Genomic DNA, 27,816 nt, shown 5'->3' with positions numbered 1-27,816 from the left:
CGTGGTAGGGGCGCAGGACGCTCTCGGTGCCCCGTGGCTCCCCTGCTGCTGGAGTGGGTGCCTTTGCCGCCGCCACCGTCTGGACCCATGCTGCCTTGGCATTCTGCACTGCCGCCACCGCCCCTCGTGTCCCGCTTCGTCTGGGTGCTGCCTCCGCATCCCGTTGTTCTGGGCCGGGCGTTTGCTCTGTTGTCGCCAGTCTTGGGTCCCGAGTCTCCCTCACGCGTTCCGCTGCACCTCCGAAAGTCAGCACCTCTGTCGCCCAATCAATGTGAGGGTTCCGCTGCCGCAGCCAGGCTAAGCCCAGCACCACAACGTAGTCCGCCGTCGGGACAACCACAAACCACAGCTCCTCGCGGTGGCTCCCAATTGTCATTTCAACCGGCTCCGTATAGTACTGCGCCGGTCCCCCTCCCATGATCAAGCTGTCCATCTGGCTCAACACTATGGGCTCCTTGAGTCTCTGCTGTCGGGCAGAGTGATAATCACAAACACTCCTGTTTGTGCAGAGCGCAGCGAAAACTCCAGGAAGATATTAGCCATGACAGCAAACACAATGCAATGTCCATTTCTTGTTTCCCAAAGAAATCCAGTCAGAAAATATATACTAACTGGTGTTTATTGATAAAAATGCAAAATTCCATAAAATGCAAATATCATACAAAATATAAAGAAAAACACATCTTCTCATTTAATGGTAGCATCCAAGACTTATTAGCAACACAAGCTTAACAAAATCTCTAGCTACGAACTCTTAGAGAAGAGGTACACTACTTGGTACTTTGTTACAACTACGTAGCCCATAAAACCTACATAGTGGCTAACACTAAAACAACTAACAACTACTCAGAGAGACTGAACATTTTCCTCCCCTTGTATTATAGCTCTATGCCACCCCCACTGGGTAACTAGCATACTCACACCAATAGGTGGCAGTAAATAGCAAATACACAACACACAATAACAGGTGTTTTCACATGATCTCTGTAGTCAAAATATTATTTGTTATTGTTGTAAAGATAACGGGATGAATCCTTTCCCATGAGAATGAAAATCCTGACATCCTCACCCAGAGTCAGAGCCCGAACACCATCACGGGGTGTATGAGGCACCGGGTGCAGCCGGAATTGAGTAAGGCTTCCAGGCTTGCCCCTGCGGCCGACCTCACCCCACGGAAGTGGATCTTGATTTGCATAGGGTGGCAATCTCTGCTTATCAGTTGGTTTTCACGCCTCATCATTCCTGCCCGCAATGGGACGTCGTTCACTGCAGGCACCGCTCATTTCCTGCCAGTGTGGCTTCCTCTTCAGACGACCCAGATTCGGATGGGGGTCACCCCGCCTCGTTCCGCCATGTTGGCCATCACCCCCTTGCGGGGTCGAGCTGGGGCTCGGGGACCTGGTAGCCGCAGTGGGCCCACCTTGGTGCGGGGTGGGGGTCCCTCCTGCTTAGTCAGACACTGCGCCGCCCTGTGGCCTCGTCCTCCGCATCAGTAACAAAGCCCTGCTCTCCACCATGCGTCCCAGTCCCTGGTGCTCCACTTCCGGCTTGAGCCCCTCTCCTCCAGGGCCGGACTGTCTGGGTCAGGATTGACTGGCTTCTGAGACCAGGCCCTCCTCCTGATCCACTGCCATGCGGCCTCCGCCATCCCGGCCAACCAGATCCATTCTCACGTCTTGGGGTCGTCGTGTCCGAGTGCCTGCTCCAGAATCTCTGGGTGGAGACCGGCCTGGAAGTACTTGATCTTCAGGGACTCCGGCCAGTAGGTCAGTTTCTCGGCAAGGCATCGGAACTCCAGGGCATATTCCGTGACCGATTTCTCCCCCTGGCGCAGCCAGCGGATCTCCTCATGTGCCCACCTCGCGCTCGTGTCTTCGAAAGGATCTCGGAGTGCCTGCATGAAATCTGGGAAACACGTGAGCTCCACTGCATTTGCGTTGTACAGCCGGACAACCTACCCGGATGCCCGCCCCTCCAGCAGGTCAGCCACATACGCGACCCTCTCTCAGTCATGCGAGAACAAGTGGTCGCTCCAGCACATGAAGTTCCTCACCTGGGTGAGGAAGCAGAGTAGTTGCTCGGGGTGCCCCAAGAACTTACTGCTCAGGCCTCAGAATTTGAGCGCGTCCACCGCACGCTGCTCCCTCAAATTCCCCTCTGTGGGGGCCGGCCCCGGCGATGTCGGGGGCATGGGGTTGGTTGCAGCTGCTTCACCTCCCCCTCTGGAGCCCCTCCATTGAGTCCCCTGGCCTGTGGAGCAGGGCTTGTAGCATGCCCTGCATGGCTGTCAGCTGCTGCTCGACGCGGCTCTCCATCCTGGCGATCCTCTTCTCCAGCTCCCAGTTCTGGGACCCCAAGCTGCAACTCATCATGACTCCTCATCCCCATGAGTTGAGGCCCATCCCCATGCCGAATGACCACTTGGAGTCTTGCAACACAGCTGTGGGTGCTGGTCCTCTCTCCTCGCTCGAAGCTGGTCCCGCCGCCGCGACCTCCAGTCTGGGCTCCTCGCCGATGTGCAAGATCGTGCCCTCCCCTTCGCTGGCCATCTCCTGGTGAAGTTGATCGGGTCCTCTCACGGTCTGGCACTGGAAAAAAGGTGAGTGCTCCTCAGTGCGTTCCCCGGGTAGAGCTCAGTGGTGAACCCTGGCTTTATGTAAGAGTTGCCACATTCAGCGCCGAATGAAACTCTCGTGAAACATGGGTTCAGTCAAATAAGTTTACTTGGGTGTAATGCGGGTTGTCAGGATCTACGCAAGCCAGAACCTTCAATTGTTTTTTTATTGGTTTTACTTTTATTGCTAAGTATATATCAATGGGTGAATAGTGGAATGGTGGGAATGTTATTTTAAACCGCTTGCTTGACCTGCCATAAAAAGGGGGGAGAGGAGGCCAGGTGCCGTTATCTTTATCTTGAAACAAGCAACCAAGGCCAAGAGGTGTGAGAACCGGGGCAAGGTGCAAAGAGTTTCAAGCGGGAAAGAAAAGCTAGAAGGGGGGGGGGGGAATTTGGGCTTAAAAGGACAAGGGTTTGCTTTGTAGAATTAGACTCAACAAACTATGATGTTGTACACTTCTCCTGAATAAAGAAATCTTTGATGGAACTCTTTGGACTCCAGAGGATTTACTGAACTTTGGGACTGAGTGTGCAGACTCTGACATTTTGTTGAGTCTCACCATTTCGCGAGGGATTTACCCGGGGAAGCAACCACTGTGGAAAACCCCCTCGAAAAACCTACCGCGGCTGCGGAGATGGAGGAAGAGTGCCCCGTGGCCAGGGCCGTAGGGGGGATCGAGGAGGAAGAAACCCTAACAGGTACCTACCCTACCCTCCCGCCGCCGTGGAAACCCGACCGGCGCCTGACGAAGTTGTGGAGCTTGGAAGAGCTGGCTGGGGGAATGTCATTCCTGGACATGGCCCCCGAGAAGTGGCCCTGGCAACAGGGAGAGTCGAATCCACGCGGAGGGACACCCTAGAGGATTGCATACATCTCCTGCAATCGGAAAACACCTTAATAAAGAGAGAGCTGATGAGGATGAGCGAAATCGTTCGTCGTTCAGGTCTGTACCAGAGCCCAGGAATAGAGGGGAAGGGTGAAGGGCTGGAGGAATTGCTATTAGCCCCAACCACGCCCGCAACAGCAACCCCTGTAGCTCCAGCCGCCCCAGTTGCGCCATCTGCGCCCGTCCCGGGGGTTCAGCGGAGGGTCGCCCCAATCCAAGCCCAGCAAGATGCCCTCTTAAAGCGCTGGGGATTGACCGAGAAATTCAGCGGGGACCCAAGTGAAGTACCTAATTTCATGGCTCAAATCACCATATGCATGGAGCAGACGGGGCATTTATTCACATCCGACTGGGAGCGCGTACTCTACATTTGCAGAGCATTTACTCTGCAGGGGAGTGGCTGATCCAACTCCGAGCAGCACAAGCGCCCAAACTAAACCACCTGGGTGGATTTTTAACCGCTCTTCGTAGAAGATTTGAGGACCCTGGAGTAGTCACCAGAGCCCGGACGCAACTAGGCACGATGCGGCAGGGAACCCGTAGCCTTGGCGAGTACACCTTAGAATTCCGTGGCATTGCGGGACTGCTTCCAGATTGGCCAGAGCAGTTCAAAATCCAGTTCCACAGGACTGCGACCTGTGGAAGTTAGCGTTAGCCCAAGGAGACCCGAATTCCCTAGATGGATGGATCCAACACGCGGGTAACGTCGAAGCCCAGTAGAAAAGAGTAGACCCGGACTTCGAGCTGAAACCTGGTACCCTGGCACCGGCGTCCCGGAAGTCACCATCGAGAGGAGACGAGAGATTTCCTAGAGGGGTCAAACGCGTTTGTTTCCGCTGCAGTGAGCCCGGTCATTTTGCGCCCTCCTGTCCTAAACCACCAACCGCATGGGCGGGGAAGCCGAAAAAGCCCGCTGGAGCACCACAAAAACCCGGCACAAAAGACAAAAGAGGAACCGCGGCGGCAGGAATGGAATCGCTGTTCCCAGACCTTGTCATTTACAAAGATGGATCGGTCGGAAAGGAACAGGAGGCAACCGTGGATTCCAACAAAACCCCTCGCCAAACCAAGGCTGAAACAGAGGATGAGGAGGACGATTCAGATGAGGATGAGGCAATGAGTGTTACCACCCTTAAAGTGACTATCTCGGCACCCAGAACGGAGCATAAAGCCACACTAACTGCGCTAATGGATACCGGCTGCTCGCACTGTTTGATCAGTCCCATACTGGTTAACGTGCTGGAGCTAAGGGTGAAAAAAATAAAGACTCCCATAGTTTTCACCCAGCTGGATGGGTCAAAAACAGGGGGAGGGGCTGTACGGTATCGCACTGAGCCTTTTGAGCTATAAGTAGGGACCCACCGAGAGACTCTTAAATGCTTAGTGGCTCCTTTGGGAAATTACGCCCTAATCCTTGGAGCAAACTGGGTGAAAAAGTAGGACCCCCGAGTTTTTTGGAAGACGGGACAAATGCAATTCGCATACGGAATTTATTTGGGGGCTGAGACAGAAAAAATAAAAACCGCAACGGCTGCAACTGCTAGCAGCATAAGTCAATCTCTAGATTTGGACCTTAAGAATATTCCTAAGCCCTACAGGGATTTACAAGCTGTGTTCAGCAAGAAGGAAGCAGATACACTGCCTCCCCATAGAGACACTGACCGTGCTATTGAAATTGAGCCAGGGGCTAAATTTCCAAAGAAGAAAACTTACTCTATGACCCAGAAAGAGCTTGCCGCTCTAAGGGAATTCATAGACACCAATCTGGCGAGAGGATTTATACAGCCGGCTAAATCGCACATGGCAGCACCCATTTTATTTTGGGAAAAGAAAGATGGAAGCTTGAGACTCTGTACTGACTATAGGGGCCTCAATGCCATCTGTAAAGAAAATAAGTACCCCCTCCCCTTAATGAAGGACCTGCTAGCTCAATTGTCAAAGGGAAAAATATTTACCAAACTGGATTTAAGGGATGCATATTTCCGTGTAAGGATTCGTGAAGGAGACGAGTGGATGACAGCATTTTCAACCCCTTTTGGTTGCTATGAGTACAAGGTCCTCCCATTCGGGCTTTTGGGGGGCCCTGGGGTATTTATGCAACTAATTAATGAAGTGTTACATGAACATTTATATCGAGGAGTATTGGTTTATTTAGATGACATCCTTATTTACTCCGATAACTTAAAAGACCATGTAAAGTTGGTGCGTGCTGTTTCAAAAAAATTACAGGAGGCTCAGTTGTATGCCAAATTGTCAAAATGTGAATTTCATAAAGAACAAGTGGACTATTTGGGGTATTGTATCTCCAATTCAGGGATTGAAATGGATCCTGCAAAAGTGAAGGATGTTTTAAGTTGGGAACCACCCAAAACCAGGAGGCAATTACAAAGTTTTTTTAGTAGCCACTAACAATAACAAGTATGCATATCATACTATATACTCTGACACGGGTGGATACAAACAAAGCCAGGGTTGGCTTGGCACAGATTACGTATTGTTTTATAGGCAATCTATTCCCGCGCTTTGCAAGTCCTGCCTCAGACTGCCCTTGCCCGCCTTTCGCCCCCAGCTCTGCCCCCCTCAGTTCGATGGCAGGTTCAGTCAGGGTCGTTTGTTTCTTGGCTGTCTTGCTCGCGAGGCAGGTCCCGTGTGGCTGACTCACAATTGCACTTGATGGGCGGCTGATCGTGGCTTGAACTGCGGAGCTCTTTGTTGCTGTTGCATGCCTGCAGCGGCTGGGGAAGTCCCACTTGTTACGAGATAATTGAATCCTTCCCGCGGGCTAATTGCCGCCACCTGCCAGTAGTTAACTTGCGGTAAGCGCTTCCACTTTCGCTTGGCTGCACCTGAAGCAAAGAAACTGACCAGGTGCACTTGGAACTAGCTGGGTGGAATGGCGGCTAGCTTGTCTAGCATGCGCTGAGCCGGGCTGAACCTGACATAGCACACAACTGACACAATGCACGACAGGCGTGTACCAACAGTTGGAGCAGAGGGCCTTCTATTCAAGCTTTCTAATAACTTTTAATCCATAGGGAAAAATAAATCACAATTGCCATTAATAAATAGAGTCTCTGTATCTCACATTGATTTATATGATTATTAACATAAATGATCAATGAACCCTTTATGGCAGATTTTCGTGTTTTGTTATTTTTTCAACACATGCTTTCAATGTAAAGTGTACAATTTGCATCCACCTTCAGAAAAGGTTGTTCTTTTCCACACATGATTTTGGCAGATTTTGGTAGTATGAACAAAATACCTGGCTTGTGTTACATGGCACCATGAGGTCTACTGGATGTAGACTGTGTAAATCTGCTTCCAACAGAATCTACCTCATTCATTACACCCCTTAAGAAGATGGGAACTCATATAGCCATTATTCAGGGCATTGTCACCCACTTGCCACAAAAAATGGGATTATGTGTGGATGGAGTGGCCACTGCAGTTGGTAGTGACACCTGTTCCTATTTCCTTTTTTCACCACCTGAAGTTAACCAGTTTAATTTAACGGACATGCTTTTCTTAACATTTACTGTCAATCTCAGAAAGAATCTAGTTTTTTGCTTAAGGATGGAGTTGGATCCAAGGAACTGATGGATATTTTTAAAAATGGGAGGAAAGCCTATAGGTCTCTCTGTTCAAAAAAGTTAAAGAGTTGGACTGGATAGCCAAGAACATCCTAGGAGTGGAGGTAAAACTGTGAGATCAAGAAACATCCTGCAAGAAACTGTCAAAACTTCCATAGTGCTGTTAAGAAAACCATCTTGAGGTGTCCATTAAATTGCAAAGATTCAAGCTTGACTCAGAAGGGTTTTGATTCTGAGCTCTAGTAGTTTGCAACACCTTAAAGCAAGAGTGGGTGCATGAGAGCATGCAGCCCCCCAAGTCCCCTTTTGGGAAGTCTTGGAGCCCCCATCCCCAGTGAACCTATTTGCTAAAAACGTCAATATAGTTTCTCACCATTTTGAAATGGGAAATACATGAAAACTGTTCTGTGATTCTTAGAATATGCTTATCCCCCAGACTCCACCCCCAAATTTAGCCCTGCCCATGTCTATGATATAACTTGAAATCCTCTGTGGGCTTGAGTCCTTCCAAGAACCTTGGCCACCAAAAGGCACTGCTTAAAAACTCACAGGCTTATTTCTAAGCAAGTTTTCCTGCACATCCTTCACATTCATATACAGTGGTACCTCTACTTACGAACACCTCTACTTACGAATTTTTCGAGATACGACCAGCTCCGGCCCCAAAATTTACCTCTACTTACGAACTCGCCTCGACTTACAAACCGGATCCGCGGCCATTTTCCGCCCGTTCCACGTGGTCCGTGGCCATTTTCCACCCGTGCCATGTGGTCCGCGGCCATTTTTCCGCCCATTCCACGTGGTCCACAGCCATTTTTCCACCCGTTCCACGTGGTCCGCGGCCATTTTCCACCCGTTCCACGTGGTCCGCGGCCATTTTCCCGCCCCTGACACGTGGTCCGCGGCCATCTTCCACCCTGCCGCGTGGTCCGTGGCCGTTTTTCCGCCCCTGACGCGTGGTCCGCGGATGCCGGAACGGATTAACGGTAATTACATTGAACCTTATGGGAAAATTTACTTCAACTTGCGACCAACTCAACTTGCGATCAGAGTCATGGAACGGATTAAGTTCTTAAGTAGAGGTACCACTGTACATGAGGACCACTTAGCCTCATGGAGAATTCTGGAGAAATCAAAACTTGCTCACACATGGGTGGAATTCCTCATCACTATCTGCAGTCATAAATGGTTTCTCGGCCTGCCTGCCATATCCACAATCCAATGAATCATCTGAACTCAGACTGGGAGTAATCCAGTGGTCCAAGACAATCAGGCTTTTAGGCCTAGTATGATATGCAAAGCTAGCCAATTGTGAATTATTCAATAAACCATGATTAAACAAATAGGGATTAGCACAATGGGTGATTCCAGACTTTGGGCCGTGGAAATCATGGATTATGACCTAACATATTTGTACAAACCCAGATAATTGTGGCTTATTCAATAAACAATGGTTAAACCAAACCTGACATAAAGTGAAGGTGTAGCCTTAGGATAAGTAAGCTTAGACTGTTGAAAAGTAAAGTTACAGTACTATATCTGGGCTGCAAAATTCTGAATGACCTGTAGGTAGCAGCAAAGAGATAAAGAAAAGTTCAGGTCTCTGTTGCCATCTGATGATTATCCAGAATTTTGGAGCCAACAAGTGGTTAAGCATGCACTCAAAGGCATTTTTATTCTGTAACTGTGAGAGCTACAAGGTGGATGCCAGCAAAATATATTCTGTAAATCTTAAATCTGCTACTGCTTCTTCTTTTGAGAGAGAGAGAGAGAGAGAGAATGGCAACTACTAAGCAGCCTCGCCCTTAACGAGAATGATGACTTGTTCTAAGTTTCCTGGAACTTAGTGGCTGGGAGAAGAACTAACAAACTGGCCTGTCCTGCTCTCTTACGCCTTAAAGATCTGCAGGAAAGCCACAGCAGTGTTTTTATTGCATGTATGTAAAGCATGATCTTAATGGCTATATTAAAATATTTGTTTTATAAATGAAGGGGGAGGAAGGGAGAGACAAGAAATAAGCTGCCCCACTGGAAATGGCCATTTGCTAGTGCATTGGCAAGGTACCCTGGATGTGCCTAGAGAGAATCTTGTGACTAATTACTACAGGACAGGTCATGAGGAGGAGAGTCAGGGGCTAAAGACTGTCTCTAAGCCCTGATTAACTTACTTATTTATTAAACTTGTCCCCGCCCATCTCCCCCCAATGGGGGACTCTGGGTGGCTCACAACATATTAAAACAATAAATAAATATACAATTAAGATTTATAACAAGACACATTTACAAAAATAAAAGGAAAAAATCCAGGAGGCCGATGGTAGCAACACCAGGCCTCTAGGGGGCTGGCCAACCCCACATCTGATGACCTCCCTCCCCACCCCAGGCCAGATGGCAGAGCCAGGTCTTCAAGTCCCTCTGAAAGGCCAGGAGTGAGGGGGCCTGTCTCACCTTGGGGGGCAAGATGTTCCAAAGGGCGGGGGCTACCACAGAGAAGGCCCGCCGTCTGGACCCTGCCAGTCGGAGTTCTTTTGCTGAGGGGGTCCAGAGCATGCCCTCTCTGTGTGATCAGGTGGGACGGGTTGAAATCGTGGGGGAGAGGCGGTCCCTCAGGTAACCTGGTCCCATGCCATGTAGGGCTTAAAGGTGATAACCAACACCTTGAACTGGACCCAGAAGCAAACCGGTATCCAATGCAGCTCACGGAGCAATGGTGTTATATGGGTCCTTCTTCGGACCCCAAAAATAGCTCACGTGGCTGCATTCTGGACCAGCTGAAGCCTCCGGATACTCTTCAAGGGTAGCCCCATGTAGAGCGCATTGCAGTAGTCTATCTGGGTGATAACAAGGGCATGAGTGACCGTTCGAAGGGCATCCTGATCCAGGAAAGGGCGTAACTGGTGCACAACCCGGAGCTGTGCAAAAGGCCTCCTGGCCACGGATGCCACCTGCTCTTCGAGCAGGAGCTGTGAGTCCAGGAGGACCCCCAAATTACACACTGGGTCTGTCTGGGGCAGTGCTACCCCATCCAGCACCAACGATGACAACGTCCCGGATACAGAGGAGCCATTAACCCACAGCCACTCCATCTTACCAGGGTTCAGGTGGAGCCTGTTGTTCCCCATCCAGACCCTTACAGCCTCCAGGCACCGCGCGAGGGTGGTCACAGCATCACTTACCTCACCAAGGATGGAGATATATAACTGAGTATCATCAGCATACTGATGACACCTCATCCCATGATGACGGATGATCTCACCCAGCGGTTTCATGTAGATGTTGAAAAGGAGCGGAGAGAGAACTGAACCCTGTGGCACCCCACAGAGGAGGGGCTGAGGATGGGACCTCTCGCTCCCTATCACCACTGATTGGGACCGGCCCTGAAGAAAGGAGGCGAACCAGCACAATACTGTGCTGCCTACCCCCAACTCCCTGAGCCGGCCCAACAGGATACCGTGGTTGACAGTATCAAAAGCCGCTGAGAGATCAAGGAGAGCAAGGATGGTTGCACTTCCACCATCCTGCTCCCGCCAGAGATCATCCATAAGTGTGACCAATGCAGTTTCCATAACCGGGCCTGAAACCTGACTGATAAGGGTCCAGATAATCCGCTTCCTCCAGAACCTTTTGGAGCTGTGATGCCACCACTTTCTCAACCACCTTCCCCAAAAAGGGGAGGTGGGAGACTGGACGGAAATTGTCCAGTATGGTAGGGTCCAGGGAGGGTTTCTTGAGGAGGGGGTGCACCAACACCTTTTTAAAAGGTACTGGAAACACTCCCTCTTGCAAGGATGTATTAACTATCACCTGGATCCAACCACATATTACCTCCTGAGCTGCTTTCACCAGCCAGGAGAGGCAGGGTCCAGATGACAAGTGGTGGCCCTCAGAGTCTGGAGGATCCTGTCCACTTCCTCAGGAACAACAGGATCAAACTGTTCCCAAATAACTGGGCAAGAACGATCCCCTGGTATCTCCCCAGACCCTGCGCCATGCTCGGAGTCTAACTTGGAATGAATCCGAGTGATTTTATCCTCTGAAAATCCCTCCATGCAGCCCTGCAAATGAATCTCCAGATCCCCCTTACCGAGGAGGGATCTAGCGATCCCAAACAGGGCCGCTGGGTGGCACTCTGCGGATGCAATAAGGACGGAGAAGTATTGACGCTTCTCTGCCCTTATTGCCATAATGTAGGCCTTAATAGCGGCTCTAACATCTGTTTGGTCGGATTCGGTCCGTGTCTTCCTCCAGCGGCACTCTAGACGTCTCTTGGCCCTCTTCGGCACCTTCAACTCCTCCAAGAACCATGGGGAGTGTTGGGGCTGATGTGGCAAGAGAGGTCGCACAGGCATGATCCTGTCCAAGGCCCCAGCTACCTCCCTACTCCAAGCAGCAGCCAAGGCCTCCGCTGGACCGTGCAGCAGATCCACGGGAATACTCCCCAGCTCCCTCTGGAACCCTGATGGGTCCATCAGGCACCGGGGGCAGACCAATCACATGGGTCCTGCCTCCCTGTGGAGGGGGGTGGCATAGGAGAAACTCAGGGTCACCAGGACGTGATCTGACCATGACAGCGGGGAAAGCTGTAAATCTCCCCTCAGATCACTTTGCCAATGCTCTGACAAGAAAACCAAATCTGGCATGTGGCCACTGTCTCAGGTTGGGTCCTGCACAATTTGAGACAGGCCCATGGCTGCCATGGTAGCCATGAACTCCTGAGCTGCCTCCAAGGCCCGTCCCAGGGACAGCAAGTTGAAGTCCCCCAGAACCATAAGCCTGGGGAACTCCACCGCCAGCCCTGCGATGGCCTCCAGCAGCTCAGGCAGGGAGGCTGCCACGCAGCAAGGAGGCTGGTACAATAGCAGAACTCCCAACTGTTCACGGGTGCCCAACCTAATAAACAGTGTTTCACAGCCAGAAACCTGTGGAGCAATGCCCCTGAAGGCCACCAGAGACTCTCGGATGACAACAGCCACCCCCCTCCCCTGCCCTGGCATCTTCCTCAACTAGATGCTCAGGGAATAATTTAAAAAGTTGCTTTGAACTGGGCAGATGTATACATTAAAGAAATAACTAAAAATAATAAAAAAGCCAGGCTTGAAATCTGAAAAGGTAAAGTTTGTTTGCCCTACCTTTATAACACTGCCAGGGTGAATGAGATCCAGCACTTAGAATGTGCAATCAGTGTGTCTTGATCTGAAACTAACCTGTTCCTGGAAGAATCCAGACATTGCTTTCACCTTGCATAAAGATAAGAGAAACCGCTTTCTTCCCCTCATAAAGGGACAGAGTCTCCCCACTGAGTGGGCCAAGGAGCCTTGGCAGAGATGGAAAGAGGCTCCATCCGGCCGAGGTGACTCCTTCATCCTCTTCTGCAAGGCAAGCAGGCTCAAGAGTTATAGGCAGGAAGGCACCTGGCAAGTGCAGTGTCTTTGGGAATTGACTGGCTTGCTAAAGGAAGGGAAATTATTCTAGCACATTAACGCTTATGAGTTAATCCAGTAGCTGAGCTCAGGCTCTTGTACCTGCTCCCAGCCTGGGTGGTGGTACTGTATAGATATGAACCCAGAAAAGGCTAAGGGCCTTGGGAGAAGGCAGCTAAAAGCGTTTTGAGAAAACTAAGTGCTTTAGGCAACTGGCCGTCATGCAAGGTGTTTTACTGATGGTGGAAATTAGACATTTTTGGGGGTTCACACAACAACTAAGCCATGCAAAAACAAACAAGCAAGCTAGAGTTAACACTCATCTGGGAGAAGCCACACACATTTACATCATTGTGCAAATGACACACACAGTTGTCTCATTGTCATGAGCCAAATTACCCATGTACTTAATGCCACGTGACATCACTTGCTGTCCTTTGCCCCCCATCATGTCCATGGTTAGCGATAACCAAGCCAGTGCTAGTCTTTAGAGGTCATCCAGTCCAACCCCCTGCCCAGGGCAGGAATCCAGAACTGGGCAGCCACTAAAGCCTAACTCACTGGGTGAACTTGGAAGACCGAATTAGATGCTGCCAGAGAATATGGCAGTCCCGAGCCTCTGCTGCACCTAAAGATTTCTGTGTACTGTGGTGGGAAAAAAATAAGCCCGACAAACAAAACGGAGGCTGCAGCCCTCCCCTCCCTTTTGGGACAGGACCAGGTCCAACGCGGGCCCCCCGCCTAATCCCCTCAGACCCACAACGGCTCTCCGGGCCCCGAACCGAGCCCCGCCGCCCCCTCTGGGCCGAAGGAGAGAAGCGCCCAGCGCAGCCCCCCTCGAGGAGCCCCAGCCGCCCCTTCGGATCAGCGGCCGCCCCGCCCGTCCTCCTCGGCGAGGGGCTTCCTCGGCTCTGCCGCCCTCCTGACGGGCCCGCGGGGACGGGCAAGAGCCGCCGGCCGATCAGCTCCCCGGGACCGCCCGCCGCTGCCACGGGCCCGAGCGCCAGGGCCCCCCCACCAGGGTCGCCCTCCCACGCCTTGGGGCTGGGCGTCCAGCCGCCCGCTCCGGCTCTCGCGCCTCCCTTCTGACCGGCTTCCCACGCCGCGCGAGCGCCGCTCGGAGCCCGCGTCTCGCACCCGCGCGTCCGGCTGGGCGCAGAGCGGGACCCCGCCAACCGTGGCCGCACGAGCCAGCCGGGCGCCAGGCAGGAGCCGCGAAAGCGCCCCCGGCCCGGCCGGGTGGCCGGGTCCCCCACCCGCTGCTTCGGAACGTGTTGGACGCCCCTTCCGTAGCGCTCAGCAGGCCAGAACCGGCAAGGGAGTCCCGCGGAACGCAGAGATGCCGCGTCCCGGGCACCCGAGGAGCGCGATAAGAGCCGAAGTCCCCTTGCTCGGTTGCGCCCTACCTCGCAGGGTTGTCGTGGCAGAAGCAATGTCGCGGGCCGGCGAGGAAGCATATTTGGGCGGCGCGTCTCCGGGCAGCTGCTAGACGGCCGCAAAAGGCGAGCGCTTCCGGACCCCTTTGCCGCTGCCGGCTTTTGGAGCCCGTCCGGGGGTCCAAGAAATCGGAGACGCGACTCCCGCCGAGGAGGGGGAGGAGCTGCGATTTCCCTTCCCGGGAGGCCCCGCCCTTTCGCGGAGTCGAGGGACGGCGCCGGCGGCGCTTCTCGCCCGGCGGGCTCGGTGCAAGTCCGAGGAAGGGGCGGGGCGGGGCGAGGCGGGGCTCTTGCGGCCGTGGAAGTCCGAGCGGCGGGCGCCTCCCGCGCTGCGTCCGTGCGGGACGGAGTCCGCTCGCCGCCCGCTGGGCTCGCAGCCGCCCAGGCGGTTTCGCGCTGCTGATCCCGCCTGGAAAAGCAACCCCGGAGCGCTTGCCCGGGAAGCGCGTTAGCTCGGCCCCGAGTGGCGAGGCTGCGTGGCAGGCGGTGTCTCTAAGGGCGTCTGGGCTCCGTTCGCACGTCATGCTGAACCAGGTCAGTGGAAGACCTAAGCGGCCGCATTCGCACATAATGACATTCGGTTGTTCTGTATCTTGGCTATTTGTCCTATCCATTGTTTACTCAGTAGCCAACTTGAGTGTGCTGGGTGAAACCAGCCCTAACTTGGGTTTGGTCCTCCTTCTAAGCCATGGTTTGTTTAACTCTTTCTTGCATAAATCACAGTTGGCTATGTTCACATATCATGATAAACCAAGAACACTTTTGCAAACCGTAGTGGATGGTTTTTGAACGTTGCTAACATTGCTAAATAGTCTTAGTGTAGTAGGAACCTCCCTATAGGGGAGGTGTGTGTGTAAATACACCAAGATGTAAACATACAGACATACTGCCGCCAATCTGTGTGTTCATACAACACCCTAAATCGTGAACCTGGTTTACAGATGGTGTGTATACAGAACATGTAACGCTAAAACGTTGTGATGGCATAATGTGATGCCATTATATTTATGATAAATATGCCAACATATTTAGAGAATGGTTTTGTTCCCAATCGGAGCCACAAATTACCCAGCGCCTATTTAATCTAGGCAAGTTGTACATGGTTGGCCACTGTGTGTGTTAGTTATCTCCTTCAGTTTTGGGTATCTTGTTAAGCCAGTGTGTGGTTGGTTTGTTTTAGATATAGTGTATTGTGTGTCTCAGTCGCCACAATCTGTGGAATATGCCTGGCTGTAGCGCAGTATGTAAAGTGGGTCAGCTTCTCTCTGTGTAAGTTGATATCCATGTACTTACTGAAGAAGAATCATTACTGTTAAGAATAAGAACAATCATTGTTCCAGGCCTTGCTTTCAACAAAGGTTTCTCTGTTGACTAGGAAAAAGATGCCAGGGCCTCTGAGCACGCTCAGAGTGCCTTTCATTCATTAATGGGTAACTGCAACCAGTTCCAGTGCACTTAAAGTGCAGCTAGATTGGGTGTGCCGCTGCACAGGCTTAGAAAGGTGTTAAAAATCCCACAAGCGTTACCCTGTTTGCAAATGCTTCGTAAGCTTTTCTGCAGCGGTAACTGTCTGGGTTGTGTCTGCAGGACGTAATAAACCCAGGTGAACAAAACCTGAGAGATTCGCCACTAGTTATCGTCGTGGAGCTAATTGATTACTACAGCATTTAAACTGTTTTGTGTTTACGCTGCAATAAGGAGTTCACCTGCTTCTTGCTTTATCTTTGTTTTATCAACTTTTTGTTTTGCCTTGTTAATTTATTATGATTTTCACAGCAGGCATGCATTTAACAGGAGTTATAGTTTCTGCTCAGCTAGCTGATTTTTTAAAAATCTTTGTTGGCTTTCTGTTTAATTTTTAACACACCTTTTCTTACAACAGCCCTGTGAGGTGGCTTGGCCTGCCAGCCCAGAGTCAGTTGGTGGCTTTCTGTGGCTGAGGGTGGACGAACTTGTTCCCCTATTCTAGTTCCACGCCTCAAGTGCTCCTGTGCTCTGGCCTCCAGAGCACGCTAACCTGCCAGTATTACTGGCTGTGTCCATGCAACATGCCAGAATAAGGTGCAGCGCAGCTGAGTTGTTTGTGGTTGAGCATGTTGTTAAACTCAACCATTGTCTTCCCATTATTGTGTGAACCAGGCCAACATGTTCACCTGTGATGTGGCTTTATGTGAATATAGTCATTTTGTTAACTCAGGTTTGGTGTTTAGCATGTTATGCAAACTCTGTATACTTTTTTTTTATTAATACAAGCTATTTCACAAACCCCAGATATGCTCACTTTCCCTGTGGAAGAGTTTTGGTTCCCTCCTGTCCCCTACCTTAGCTGTTTGGCTGCAGAGGTATATCAATCTCTGAAAAAAGAATGGTCTACATTTGTATGGAGAATGCCACCAAGTGTCATCAAGTTGGGTTTAGTGTGTGTAGCATTCAGGGGCAGATGGTGTCTCCTCTCACATTTTCATGACCTGCCCATTTTAAGGCAGATAAAATGTATACTTGACTCATTTGATCATCATAATAGCACTAAGCCATCATATATGAATTCGGTTACAATTCTGCTAACTCATATGCCAGCCAGTAGTTATAGTAAAACAAATAGTGCTTTAGTGTGATTGGTGAACTCAGTCATTCTCCACCATACTATGGTAGGTTTTTTTATTTAGAATAAACTGGTTTACTGGGTCATGATTTTTTTGAAGAAACCACAGGGCAGAGTATACAGATCACAGGGAGCCAGGAATGGTGATTTACAAATCACAGTGGCTGTTTTTAAATCAGTTTTTAAATATCAGCATTTTGGGAAGAATTTTGTTTGTTCTATAGGCTCTCCCTCCAACCTTAATTTCTTTGCACCCATATTCGTTTCTGCATTCACACAACATACTGAATTGCAAAGTGATTGGCTGCATTATAGATTGGTGTGTTGTATAAACCCAGCTTGTCAATTTCATTGATGGCAGTCTCAAAACTGAGTTAATTGAGTAAACCATGATCAGCTCACATGGGTAAATATGCTGTGTGAACACAGGCTTTCTAATTCCATCCTCAGTGGGCATGTTTGTTCCCTTTCTTCAGGCTGGGGAAGAAATGTAGTCCCAAGCAGCTGGGGAGAGTCAGCAGCTCTGCCCAAGGACCTGGATTTCAAAAGTGGAGGGCGGAGATTTGGTGAACTTTTACAGAGTCAAATGTACTGAAAATCCAGGAAGTCAAATTTTGGCACAGTTGCACTTATTACTTTGTTCCTGATAGCTGAAGCAAAGAATGTTGAAGGAGGAGATTCAGTGATTAGATGATCATGATAAAATGCAATATATTCAGTATATAATTCAGTTATCACTAATTCATTATCAAAGTTACGTTTCATTTACCATCATCATGCCTCTGCCTTAACCTTTCATTTTGAATGTTGTGTTTAAAATGCTATTAAAAATGGAGGGGGGGAGCAGGGGAAAAAGCTGGAGCTGTGTGTGTGTGTGTGTGCGCGCACGCGTGTGTGTTATGTCAAGTATTGTGCTAATAGAAAGCATCTGTGTGACCCTGGTCTTAAAAATTGTCATAGGCACAGAAGGAAGCTGACATCTGTATTCCTTCCCAGCTGAATCCATGACATTTAGGCTGATGTGCACAACCCCAAGAAGCTTTAGTGCACCCTATCAAATGACAGCCTTTTGAAAGCAAAAATACAAAACAGAGTAAAAAAAATAAAATTAAGATCAAGCATAATACTTATTACTATGTTCACACATAGTTAGCCATGATTTATTGAGTAAACCATATTAGCCAGTTTTGCACATCATAGTGAGGCTAACCAAGCCAGCCATATTATCAGTTAGTGCAGTGAGCAGATCAGACTAATGGAATTATCAGACTCTTTTAGAAAGTACAGTCAAACTGGATATGACATCCATGTGTAGATGCCCCAAACTGGATTTAGGACACGAGAAGGGAGGGCGTGTATGACAGGCAAATCTCCCTCAGTTTAAGCCATTTCTTGCAGCTGTTATAGGTACTCCTTGTTTAGCGACCACAGTTGGGACCGGCAACTCAGTTGTTAAACAAACCAGTTGCTAAGTGAGACATGACAATGTTATGATCTTCAGTTTTCCTTTGCTTTACAGACCTCCGAAGGTCATAAATGAGGTGGACTTGTCACAAAGTTACTGTCAAGTCCACCAAGTCCAAGCCCCAATTTAGAAGAATTCTCGTGTAACCAGGCCTGGTTCAGATAAATGCTCCTTTATTGGTTGGTACATGCAGCTTGAAGCAAAACATTGCTAAAACTAAAGCCTGTGTAAATTTCCCTCTACTTATCCCCCCCCCACCCCTTGCTAACACAGTCCTTCCTGGCCTCCAGGCTACCACCGGTTTTGTCTGCATTCAAGTCTTGCTGTAAATTCCCATATCAGTGAAAGCGCCTCTCCATCTCAAAGCAATGCCCCCAGCACACCTATTAACTACCATTTCCCCCCCCCCCTTGTCACAAATGGCAGAATCAAATCAAGCAAACACCCATTGACTGCTATAGCTTTTAAATCAGTCTTTTTAAAATTGACATTTGATTGATGCAGGTTCTGACAGTTACTTTTTCATCGCTGTTGTTGCTAAACAAGGCAGTTGCTAAATGAGGACTACCTGCATTGTATCTACAGGCAGGGGGAAAAATGGAGTAGTTCTGGGAATTAGCTCCTCCATTCTTAACAGTTAATCATCTGTGATGACAAGAACTATACAGGTATTTCTGCTCCAGGGACTGGACCCTGTGGCTCTCCAGATGTTTCTGGACTATGTTTCCCAGGATCTCTTGCCATTGGTTTGGGAGTTCCTGGGAGCCTCAATTATCCCCAGTCATCTGAGAATTTAGGATGGAAGTGGGTCACTGGACAAGTCAAGTCGAAGACCTCCTTTCTCCAACAGAGCCCTGCGTCATGTCTGCTGCCGCCGAGCGGGTGCTCGGCCCTTTCTCGAGGGGAAAGTGGGCTGAGTCACCAGCAGTCCGCGGCTGTGGGGAGAGGCTGCCTCTGCCCTGCCTGATGCCCCTGAAAGGGGGTTCATCGCCTGGGCAGTTGGAGGCTCATTGCTCAGGACCTGGGAATGAATCTTGCCCTGCCCACTGTAGACACGGTCTTCGCTTTATCAGCCACTCCAAGCAAACGTATGTTTAAACTTCGCCCATCTGGGGACAGACCAGCCTCTGAAGTGCCTCTCAGGGCTCTCCTGCAAGGGTGGAGGAGGTGCTGGGGGTTCATCCACGTCATGAGGAAGTCGCCTTTTTCAGCAGGCAGCTGCCATGGCAGCCTGATCGAGTGCTCTTTTCTGGCTCATAAACACAGCGGTGTTTGATAGATTATGCCCATTCCTGTGGCAGGGATGTGAGAAGCCAGCCATCTCTTTTACAGTTCCCAGCCTGCAAAACTGCCTCTTGGATTGTTAAAAGGCAAACTGGATACCTCGAGCCTTGCAGGCTTAATAGACCCATTTCTCCCCTTTAAAGCCTCCCCCGACGAGTCCTGTCCCAGACCTTGACAGAGTACACACAACCACCGGGTATAGCCCACAAGGTGATGTTAGTTTGTATATGACCTCTTGTTGGATACAGTCAATCCAGCATTAATTAGTTGAATGACTGTGTAACGTTAGCACAGAGTGTCAGCCTTTCTGAACTGGGGTATGTTTGGAAGGTGGTGGGGCACCCACAAAATGTTTCTCCCAGTGGGGGTGACCCCTTAATCCAACAACAGGCTTGTTCTCTGAGAGGCATCTTTGTAGGTCCCCACACTCTCTGCAAATAAAAATGATACTGAATCTAGTCCTTTGCTTTGCAGCGTGGCAGTTTCCTATTAATTTGCTTTTAATTGAAAGAGCAAGGGGCTTGGTGGGCACCTGCTGAAGATTTCAGTCAATTTTCCCTGCCCCTCTTCTCAAAATTACAATACAACAGTCTAGATTTCATTGATTCAGCCCTGACGGATTAGCATAGGCAAAATATTTCAGAATCATCATGATAATCTACATATCCCAAGACTGTAACACCTGGCTTAATTAAGATTCTGGAATGTCAGGATTGAACAGAGAACAGCTAGTCCACCCCCTGCAGTGCGGGAGCCCAAGACTGCCGCGTTCCCCACTGGTGGCCACCCAGCCTCTCTTTCGATGCCTCCAGCAACGCAGAGGCCACCACCTCCTGAGGCAGCTAGTTCCCTTCTTGAAGCTCTAATGTCTTCTACATCTTTGATGTGGTGATACAGTTCAGCTGATGGGGATGCTAGAGAAATTGGTTTCTGTTAATTGAGATTTTGAAGGACTCAGTTTGATGTCCTGCAAACCATGTGAGAGAGACTCTGACAAAGCTGCATTGATTCTCTGCTAACCAGAAATTTACGGTATGGATCCTAGCCACAGTTTGCAGCAGAGGGTTTTCTCATGTGAAAATGAGAACACATTTAAGCATGCAAAGTGGTTTGAAGAAACTGCTAAGAATTGTTTTAATGTGAAGTGGCATGATGTAGTCTTGAAGGTGCTGGATTAGGACCAGGGAGATCCAGGCCGAACATCTCCTTCATCTACAGAAGCCCCCAGGTTACTTTGGGCTACTTGCAATCTCTCAGTCCAACCTACCTCACAGGGATGTTGTGGAAAAAATTGGAGGAGGGAGTGCAATGAATGCTGCCTTTAGCTCCTGGTGGAAAAACAAGTGATAAATCTAACAATTTAAAAACTGTTAACCCAGTGTTTTTCTTGAACTAGCCACCATTGCACCAAATGTTTTCATGGTCAGACCCTATCAGTTCAGACTTCCTGTTCATCTAGAAGTTGTGGGGTTTCTTTTACTAATCATAACAGTGACCTTTCAGGTTCAGTTGGCAAACAGGGTGCTGTTTGGAATGAACAGGTGAGAGGTCATTCATGGAGAACAGCCATGGTTACCTCTAACATGATGATTGCCTTAAAAGGGAGAGCTTGTATGGGGCAGGGGGGCAGTCAAGCAGATTGGCAGGTGTCAGGGTACAAAGTGGGCGGAGTCAAGATTTCTTGGGGTGTCTTTAAGGAGAGAAAAAGGGCTTAAAGTGCATTAAGGTTATTTGAAGTTTACAGTCATGCTTTTAGATTTCCCACCACAAAATGATGGGTATCTGTGTCACCAGTTTTCAGTAGTTGTGGCCAGATGTGACTCTGAGAGCTGCAGTGTTGCCCACCCCTGATTTAGCTCACCAAGTCGAATTCCTGCTCAGTGCAAGAATCCAGCTTAAAACATCCCAGAGGCATGACTTAGCCTCTGGTTAAATATATCCTGGGAAAGGGAGTCCACCCCTCTCTGGGTCATGGGTTCCTCTGTCAGACTGATCTTGTTGTTATGAAGTTTCTTCTCATGTTTGGTTGAAAACATTCTGACTTAAGGTTTATTTTAGAACTGTTGCATGAAAGGTGGATTAGGGTAGCAAGAGATAACATGGTTCTCAGCAATACTCCCAACACATGTTTTGGTTACCAATTGGGATGGGGGGGGGGGGTTGAAGACAACTGTGAAAACCATCTGGCACTCATCTGTTCATTAATAACCATTTTTTTTTATTTCTATTGAAAATAATGATTATGAGAGATAAAAGGGAAGGTTTTTTTCCCCTGGGAACTTACTGCCATCAATTTTGTTTTCTTTCCTGCTCAGGAAAGAAGAACTGGAAGATGTGAAGAATTGGAATGGGACCATCCCCATTTGCAGACCTCTTCGTGGTTCTGCGTTTGGTATTCCTGGGCTTGGCCCAGCATCCCACAACGTCTCCTTGCCAAATTGTCTCCAACACGATAGCTCCTTGCCGAGGTCAAAACCTGCTCCGTGTCCCTCGGGACCTTCCCAGAACTCTGGAGAAGTTGGACCTTTCATACAATAAGATTGAACACATTGGTCCTGCAGACTTCTCATCCTTGACCCAGCTGAAAGAGCTAAATCTGGGTTACAATCACATCTTCTCTATTGCAAATGACTCCTTTGCGTCCAATATCCTTTTGGAGAAGCTAAGTCTCTTCAACAACTCATTGGGAGAGATCCCTTCACTGGCTTTGAAGCCTTTGAAGAAACTGACTGCCTTGTCTATTTCAAACAATATTTATCATCTCTCAAGGTTGGATGGGGTATTCAGCTCCCTGAAGAATCTTGAAGAGTTCTCCCTGGGCGGCCCTGTTATTTACAAGGTGGGAAGGGAAGACTTTGTTCCTCTGAAGGACATTCCTTTGAAGAAGTTTTCCCTGAAAACTGCTTCCAGTTTGATGGAGTATCAACAAGGGGCCTTTTCTAAACTCAGCACCAGAGAATTTTGGTGTGACATTGCCCTTGACAAAAACCCAGAGATTTTACGTCTTATGCTTCGTGACTTGAAGGGAAAGCAGCTGCAGTATCTCCGTTTTCGTAATCTCTTCGAGTTCACATACTACACCGATTCCGTGGATCTCTTTGCTGGCTTGCCTGAGGTAGAAGTGGAAGAGTTGGTCTTCTACAGGGGGAAATTCAATGAGCACTTGCTGCGCTTAGTCCTCTTAAATGTCCAGAAGTCTCATGTGCGAGACCTCTCCTTCATTGCTATTGATTTTGCACGGTCTCCTAAGCAGAAGACCCCTGAAGCTGGCATTGCCAACCTGACCCTCCGCCACTTGTTGCTGAAGGACATCAGTAACCCTGACATTTTGCGCTTTGACTGGACATTTACTTGGTTTGCTGATGTAACATACCTTTCTATCCTCAATGTCAACTTTAACTTTGTGCCCTGTGATGCCTGGGGAGAGATGAGGAATGTGGTGGCTCTGAATGTTTCTGGTAACCGCTTGTTAGATGAGTACATCTACAATGAAGGCTGTCTATATCAGGGAATCATGCCCAAACTGGAGCAATTCAATCTTAGCAGCAATGAATTAACCCACCTGAGCACAGTCTCCAAGCTGACTTCTAGCTGGCCCCGGCTATCTAAATTAGATCTGAGCCACAATCGAATTGGGCACTCTAAGGATTTGCCATGTGTTTGGAGTCCCAGTCTTGTTTGGCTGGATTTGGCTTACAATGTAGTCACAGTAGAGATCTTCGAGTGCCTTCCCACCAGGTTGCAGTTTCTAGACTTGTCCTACTCTCAGTTGGAAAGCCTTGATATGAACTACTTTGAGGTTGCTGTTGACCTCCAAGAACTGTGGCTGAGTGGGAACAAGATCAAGTTTATCCCGACTAAATGGAGATGTCCAAATCTCAGGGTTTTGGCAGTAGACAGTAATTCCTTTGGTGTCATCAGCAAAGGTTCCTTTGTGAATATGCCGCAGCTCACGCAGCTGAAAGCAGGGAACAATCCTTACCACTGCATCTGTGAACTCTACAGCTTCCTTCAGGAAACGCTGAAGAATGGCAAGTTACAGATTGTGGACTGGCCTAGTGGGTGGATCTGTTATCATCCTGAGCCCCTGCGTGATACGGCTGTGGTTGCTTATGCCCCAAGGGTGACTCAGTGTGATGTCATGGTGGTGGTGGCCATTGCTGTCTCCATCACAGCCATTGTGGTGATCCTCACCATGGTCTTGTGTTGGTGGTTCAATGTACCCTGGTATCTCAAGGCCACCTTCCAAATCCTGCATTCCAGATACCGGGCGAGTCGCTCCCAACCGTTGCGAGAATTTGTCTATCATGCCTTCATTTCCTACAGTTGCTCTGATGCAGAATGGGTGAGGCGGGAGCTCCTCCAGAGGCTGGAGGCCTCAACCCCACCTTACCGGGTGTGCATTCACGAGCGTGACTTCACGCCTGGGCGGTGGATCATTGACAATATCATTGAGAATATTGAGAATAGTCGCAAAATTATCTTTGTCCTTTCACGCAGCTTTGTTGATAGTGACTGGTGCAATTATGAGCTCTACTTTGCCCACCAGCGGGCAGTGGGTCTGAGCTTTGAGGACGTTGTCCTGGTGGTGAAGGAAGCCATTGACCCACAAGCTCTACCCAACAAATTTTGCAAATTGAGAAAGATGCTCAGCAAAAAGACTTACTTAGAGTGGCCTCCAGAGCCCAATCGTCAGGCCTTCTTCTGGGTGCAGTTGACGTCCGTCCTGGGGAAGGCCGAGGCAATCGGGAGGAACCCAAAAGAGGATCCGGTCAATTCTGCCTGGGGAACAGATGGCTTGGCTGATGGCAGCCTTGAAATGGATAATGCAGCTCATGCAGATGATGTGCCAGGGTGTTAAATGTGGCTTAGTTTAAGCCAAGGTGAACGTCAGAATTTAACAGCTGAGTTCACATGTGATTTGTTTAACCATGGTTTATTAAGGAAGCCACAACTGGCTGGATTCATAGATAGCACTCAAGCTATAAACCATGGTTGATATGTGGATGAGTTCACATAGCATGCTAAGCCAAAACCAAAAAGCCCACAGGATAGGCTTGTTTTTCTATTATTTTGTATCTTTGCAAAGACACCTAATTTGTTTAGTTTATGGCTCAAGATATTGTATGCAACCCTGAATGGATTAATTTAGTACCCAGGCTGCAGAACCAGCCTGTCAAAATACATACTGTACAAGGGCAGCCCGTAAGTCTTGTTCTTGTTCGGCGTTCGGTTCCCACGTCCTCAGAGCTCCTGGCCACCATCTCTCAGTTGACCATCTGGCTGCTCTGCACCTCAGAGCGAGAGAGGGTGGATTGTAGGAGGTGGTGGCTTGAGGGCTGCCCTGGTCTTTTCAGAGGCCTGATTTGAAGGCTGTGCTGGAAAAGTTGGGGGAGTCCAGAGCGTGATGGGGCCGTGGGACTGAGGAGGTTTGGAACATATAAAGCATGGAAAGGCATTAAAAAAGGGGGGGGAACCTTGCCAACGCTGCACATTGGTTTCCTACAACATGAGAAGCTATGAATCCTGGCTTACAAACCCCAGTGGTGGTACTCCTTTGCATGGCAAACCTGTGGTACAGTCCATCCACTCTGAGGGCTCGGCTGTTTCAGTGACTCTCCAGACGGAGGTGAGACCGTCTCCTGACTGAGAATTGACAGCCTTTCTGATTTGAGGCACCTAACCCTACTACATCTTATGGGAAATCTTACATCAAATCTTGGCTTTCTCACAGGACGACTTGTGCATTTCAGTAGACCAGAATCTCAGGAGATTTGCTGGTCTCGAACAGCATTGGCCATTCTGGGCATGGGTCTTTCTCTGTTTGTCTTTAGACAGACACACAAACATCTCTCCTGCTGAAGGCAGATAACGTACTTTGTAATTCTGGTTTTATGACTGCCTAAAAGTTGAGGTGGTTCTGCTTGGAAATGTACACATAGGTCACGATGAGTGTGAGTTCAAATAATATGATATTTGATTAACAGTCCTCCGTCTGTGACCCTAATTGGGACTGGAATTTCCATCACTAAGCAAAGCAGTGGATAAGCAGAACCTCATCTGACCACGCTGCTTAGCAAGGGCAGTGCAGATTGCAGTTGTTAGGGGAGACCTCCCTGCCCTGCGCGAACTGCCTCTGCTTCAACCCTCCCTGCCTCTCCCGCCTCTGTCCTTTTGGCCGCCCTGCGCTCCGCCGCCTCCCCCTGCTGCCGCTGTCCCCAGCTGACCTTCGCCATCATCTTCTTCCCGCTGCTGGCCCAGGAGGAAGAAGACAGCTGCACCCTGACCTGGTGCCTGGGTCAAATGAACAGTAAGGATGGCTCATGGGCAGGAACGGCTGTGAGGCTCTCGGTGTCGTCCTCTCTCTAAAAAGGGTATAAAATATAAATGTACAATTGCAGAGCAATGCCACTAAATGTCCAGGAGATGACGGTGGTGGATAAAATATTGGGATTGATTCAGGAATTGGGAATAAGCCCAACTATTTTCAAATCTAAATGAGGAGAGGGAGGTTTTGTTTGGTTCTCTAATTTTTTTTTTTTGTAATTTCTTTTTCTTTTTCATTTACATATTGATTTTTTTACATTCTCTCTAACCATTTCTAGCTACTCTGAATAGTATGGACTCATGAAAAAGATGGGATAGAAAAATTATACATAAATAGGAGACAGTTTGTAAAGAAACAACTGCCTCTGAAATGCATGTTTATACATTGGAGTTGGGTGACTAATACATTCAAATAAAGTGCCTGCTATCAGAAAGCTTGAATCACAGACATGCAGTTCTCTTCCAAACTGTGTTGCAAAGTGCAACCTGGAGAGAATTATTAGACTGTCAGCCTGCAGTAAGAAATCGTGTGGGAACCCGGAGGAGTCCAGCTGCCCAGGGCCCGTCATGAATGAGGTTCTTTTAAGAAACCTTCAGCAGTTCTACAACTCGAGACTGGGAAGCAGTTGCTGCACTGTAGCGAGTGTTTAAGATGTGCAGCTTGAGCCTCTGGAGGTAGCAAATCCTCCAGATTTGTAATCATGAATCTGTCCAGTTGCATATGAAAACCCTCAAAATTAAAGGTCATCCCTATCTGGTGGCAAGGAGTTTCACTGCTTAATTATGCATTTCTTTTATTTTATAGTACTCAGCTCCCAAGACACTAGGTAATTAACAGTAATCAATACTAAAAACGCACTTCAATGAGAATAAGGTAACAAAAGGCAGTCATCCCTCTCTAGCCACAATGACTACAGCAACATTTTTTAATTTGAAAAAATGGCAGCTTAAGATCACCATAAAATTTAGTACAAAAACATTTTTAAAAAGTGTGTAAAGAAGATCTATATTTTATCAGTTCTGACTTTCCCTGTGCTTAGTTACAGCTGACAACCCAGAATTCTTAACCCTTTAAAAGTGGGAGAAAAAAACTTCTCAGTTCACAGTTGCTATACTGCACATGATTTTATAGAATTCTTTTCCATGGCTCACCTTGGCTTTTTGCTCACAAGTCACATGGGCAAGTCTTTCCTCGTAAGGGGGCTGCTCTGTCTCCTCCTGCCCCCCATCATTTGGGTTGCTCTTCTGCACTTTTCAAGGGGTGATAATTTCCACCCTTTCTGGAGCTTCACTGAGATCTGAGTCTGCCAGTCTGGGGGCATGCTCATATAATCTAGTCTACATTAATATAGTGCTAGTTAATATAACGAGCAGGAAAATGCTGGCTGACCCATAAGGTCAGCTAGATTTCAGGGTTTGTACTTCTTTCCTTGGACTTGGAGGGAGGGGAGAAGTAAAATGGAGAAAAACTTTTTCTGCTTCCTGGGGCATCTGCAGGGTCAAAAAAGTCAAGATGGTGGCCAGAACCATGCAATTGAAGCCTTATCCCTTTTTCACATCCGTGATGCATGTAAAAAAGGCGGGGCTTTGATTGTATGGTTGTGGCTACCATTTTGACTTTTTTGATGATGTACAAAAGTGTGTGGCTTCAATTGTGGAGATGGGGGTGCCATCTTGACTTTTTGCCTCCCTCTCTGCAGATACCCCTGCCTTTCTGGCTTGAGCACTCAGCAGAGGAGACCCACTGCTCTCTTTGCTTTCCCACCCCCAAATTGGACTTTGAGCACATGGCACAAGACACATCACCCTGTTATCTTCTGCTCAAGCTCTGCCCACTGACCTCCTTTGGCACCAACCCTCCAGGTATCTGTTGCCTTTTGGATGATACTAAACTCTGATGTCCACCAGCTGATGTAGGCACTTTGGTCCAATAACGCCTAGGACTGTGAGTGTCCCTGTTTTGTTTTGTTTGCAAACATCTTGTTTACAGCAGTACTTAGGAAAGCAGGGTCCGTACCCCGTTTAATGGCTGTCCTGCAAAGGGTGGTTTGCTGTGGAACGTTGTGCCTTTTTAACTCTTATGGGGGGCTTTTAAAATTCACAGTGTGTGTCCTAAGGAGCCTCTCCGATCCAAGAGTGCAGCCGCTGTGGGTCCAGCCACTGCGTGTTCTGCCCGAAAAGCATT

At 48.8% G+C, this 27,816-nt stretch overlaps 2 protein-coding genes across 2 annotated transcripts in view; one reads left to right on the top strand and one right to left on the bottom strand.

Moving 5' to 3' along the window:
- The window catches only part of LOC103049595 (ras-related and estrogen-regulated growth inhibitor-like protein A), a 39,846-nt gene extending 25,662 nt beyond the window's left edge, over positions 1-14,184 (bottom strand). Inside the window, exon 1 of the mRNA XM_088151123.1 lies at positions 13,924-14,184. The gene's annotated coding sequence lies outside the window, so the exon portion shown is untranslated. The remainder of the gene's footprint in view (positions 1-13,923) is intronic.
- A 73-nt stretch (positions 14,185-14,257) lies between these two features.
- On the top strand, positions 14,258-26,938 carry LOC103049109 (toll-like receptor 2). The gene is made up of 2 exons (XM_007436577.4): positions 14,258-14,487; positions 21,620-26,938. Exon 2 carries the CDS (start codon positions 21,652-21,654, stop codon positions 24,163-24,165), a length of 2,514 nt encoding a protein of 837 aa, XP_007436639.1. The 5' UTR covers positions 14,258-14,487; positions 21,620-21,651; the 3' UTR covers positions 24,166-26,938.
- The last annotated feature ends 878 nt before the right edge of the window (positions 26,939-27,816 follow it).

Source organism: Python bivittatus, unplaced genomic scaffold (assembly GCF_059951505.1).
Source record: "Python bivittatus isolate LINGU-HERP-01145 unplaced genomic scaffold, Pbiv_v1 ctg000660_np1212, whole genome shotgun sequence".
Classification (NCBI taxonomy): Eukaryota; Metazoa; Chordata; class Lepidosauria; order Squamata; family Pythonidae; genus Python; species Python bivittatus.
Note: the sequence above shows the minus strand (reverse complement) of the source record. Positions and strands in the feature narration are given on the sequence as shown.

Coding starts and splice junctions, on each gene's coding strand:
- LOC103049109 (XM_007436577.4), top strand. CDS start 21,652: ATGGGACCATCCCCATTTGCAGACCTCTTCGTGGTTCTGCGTTTGGTA.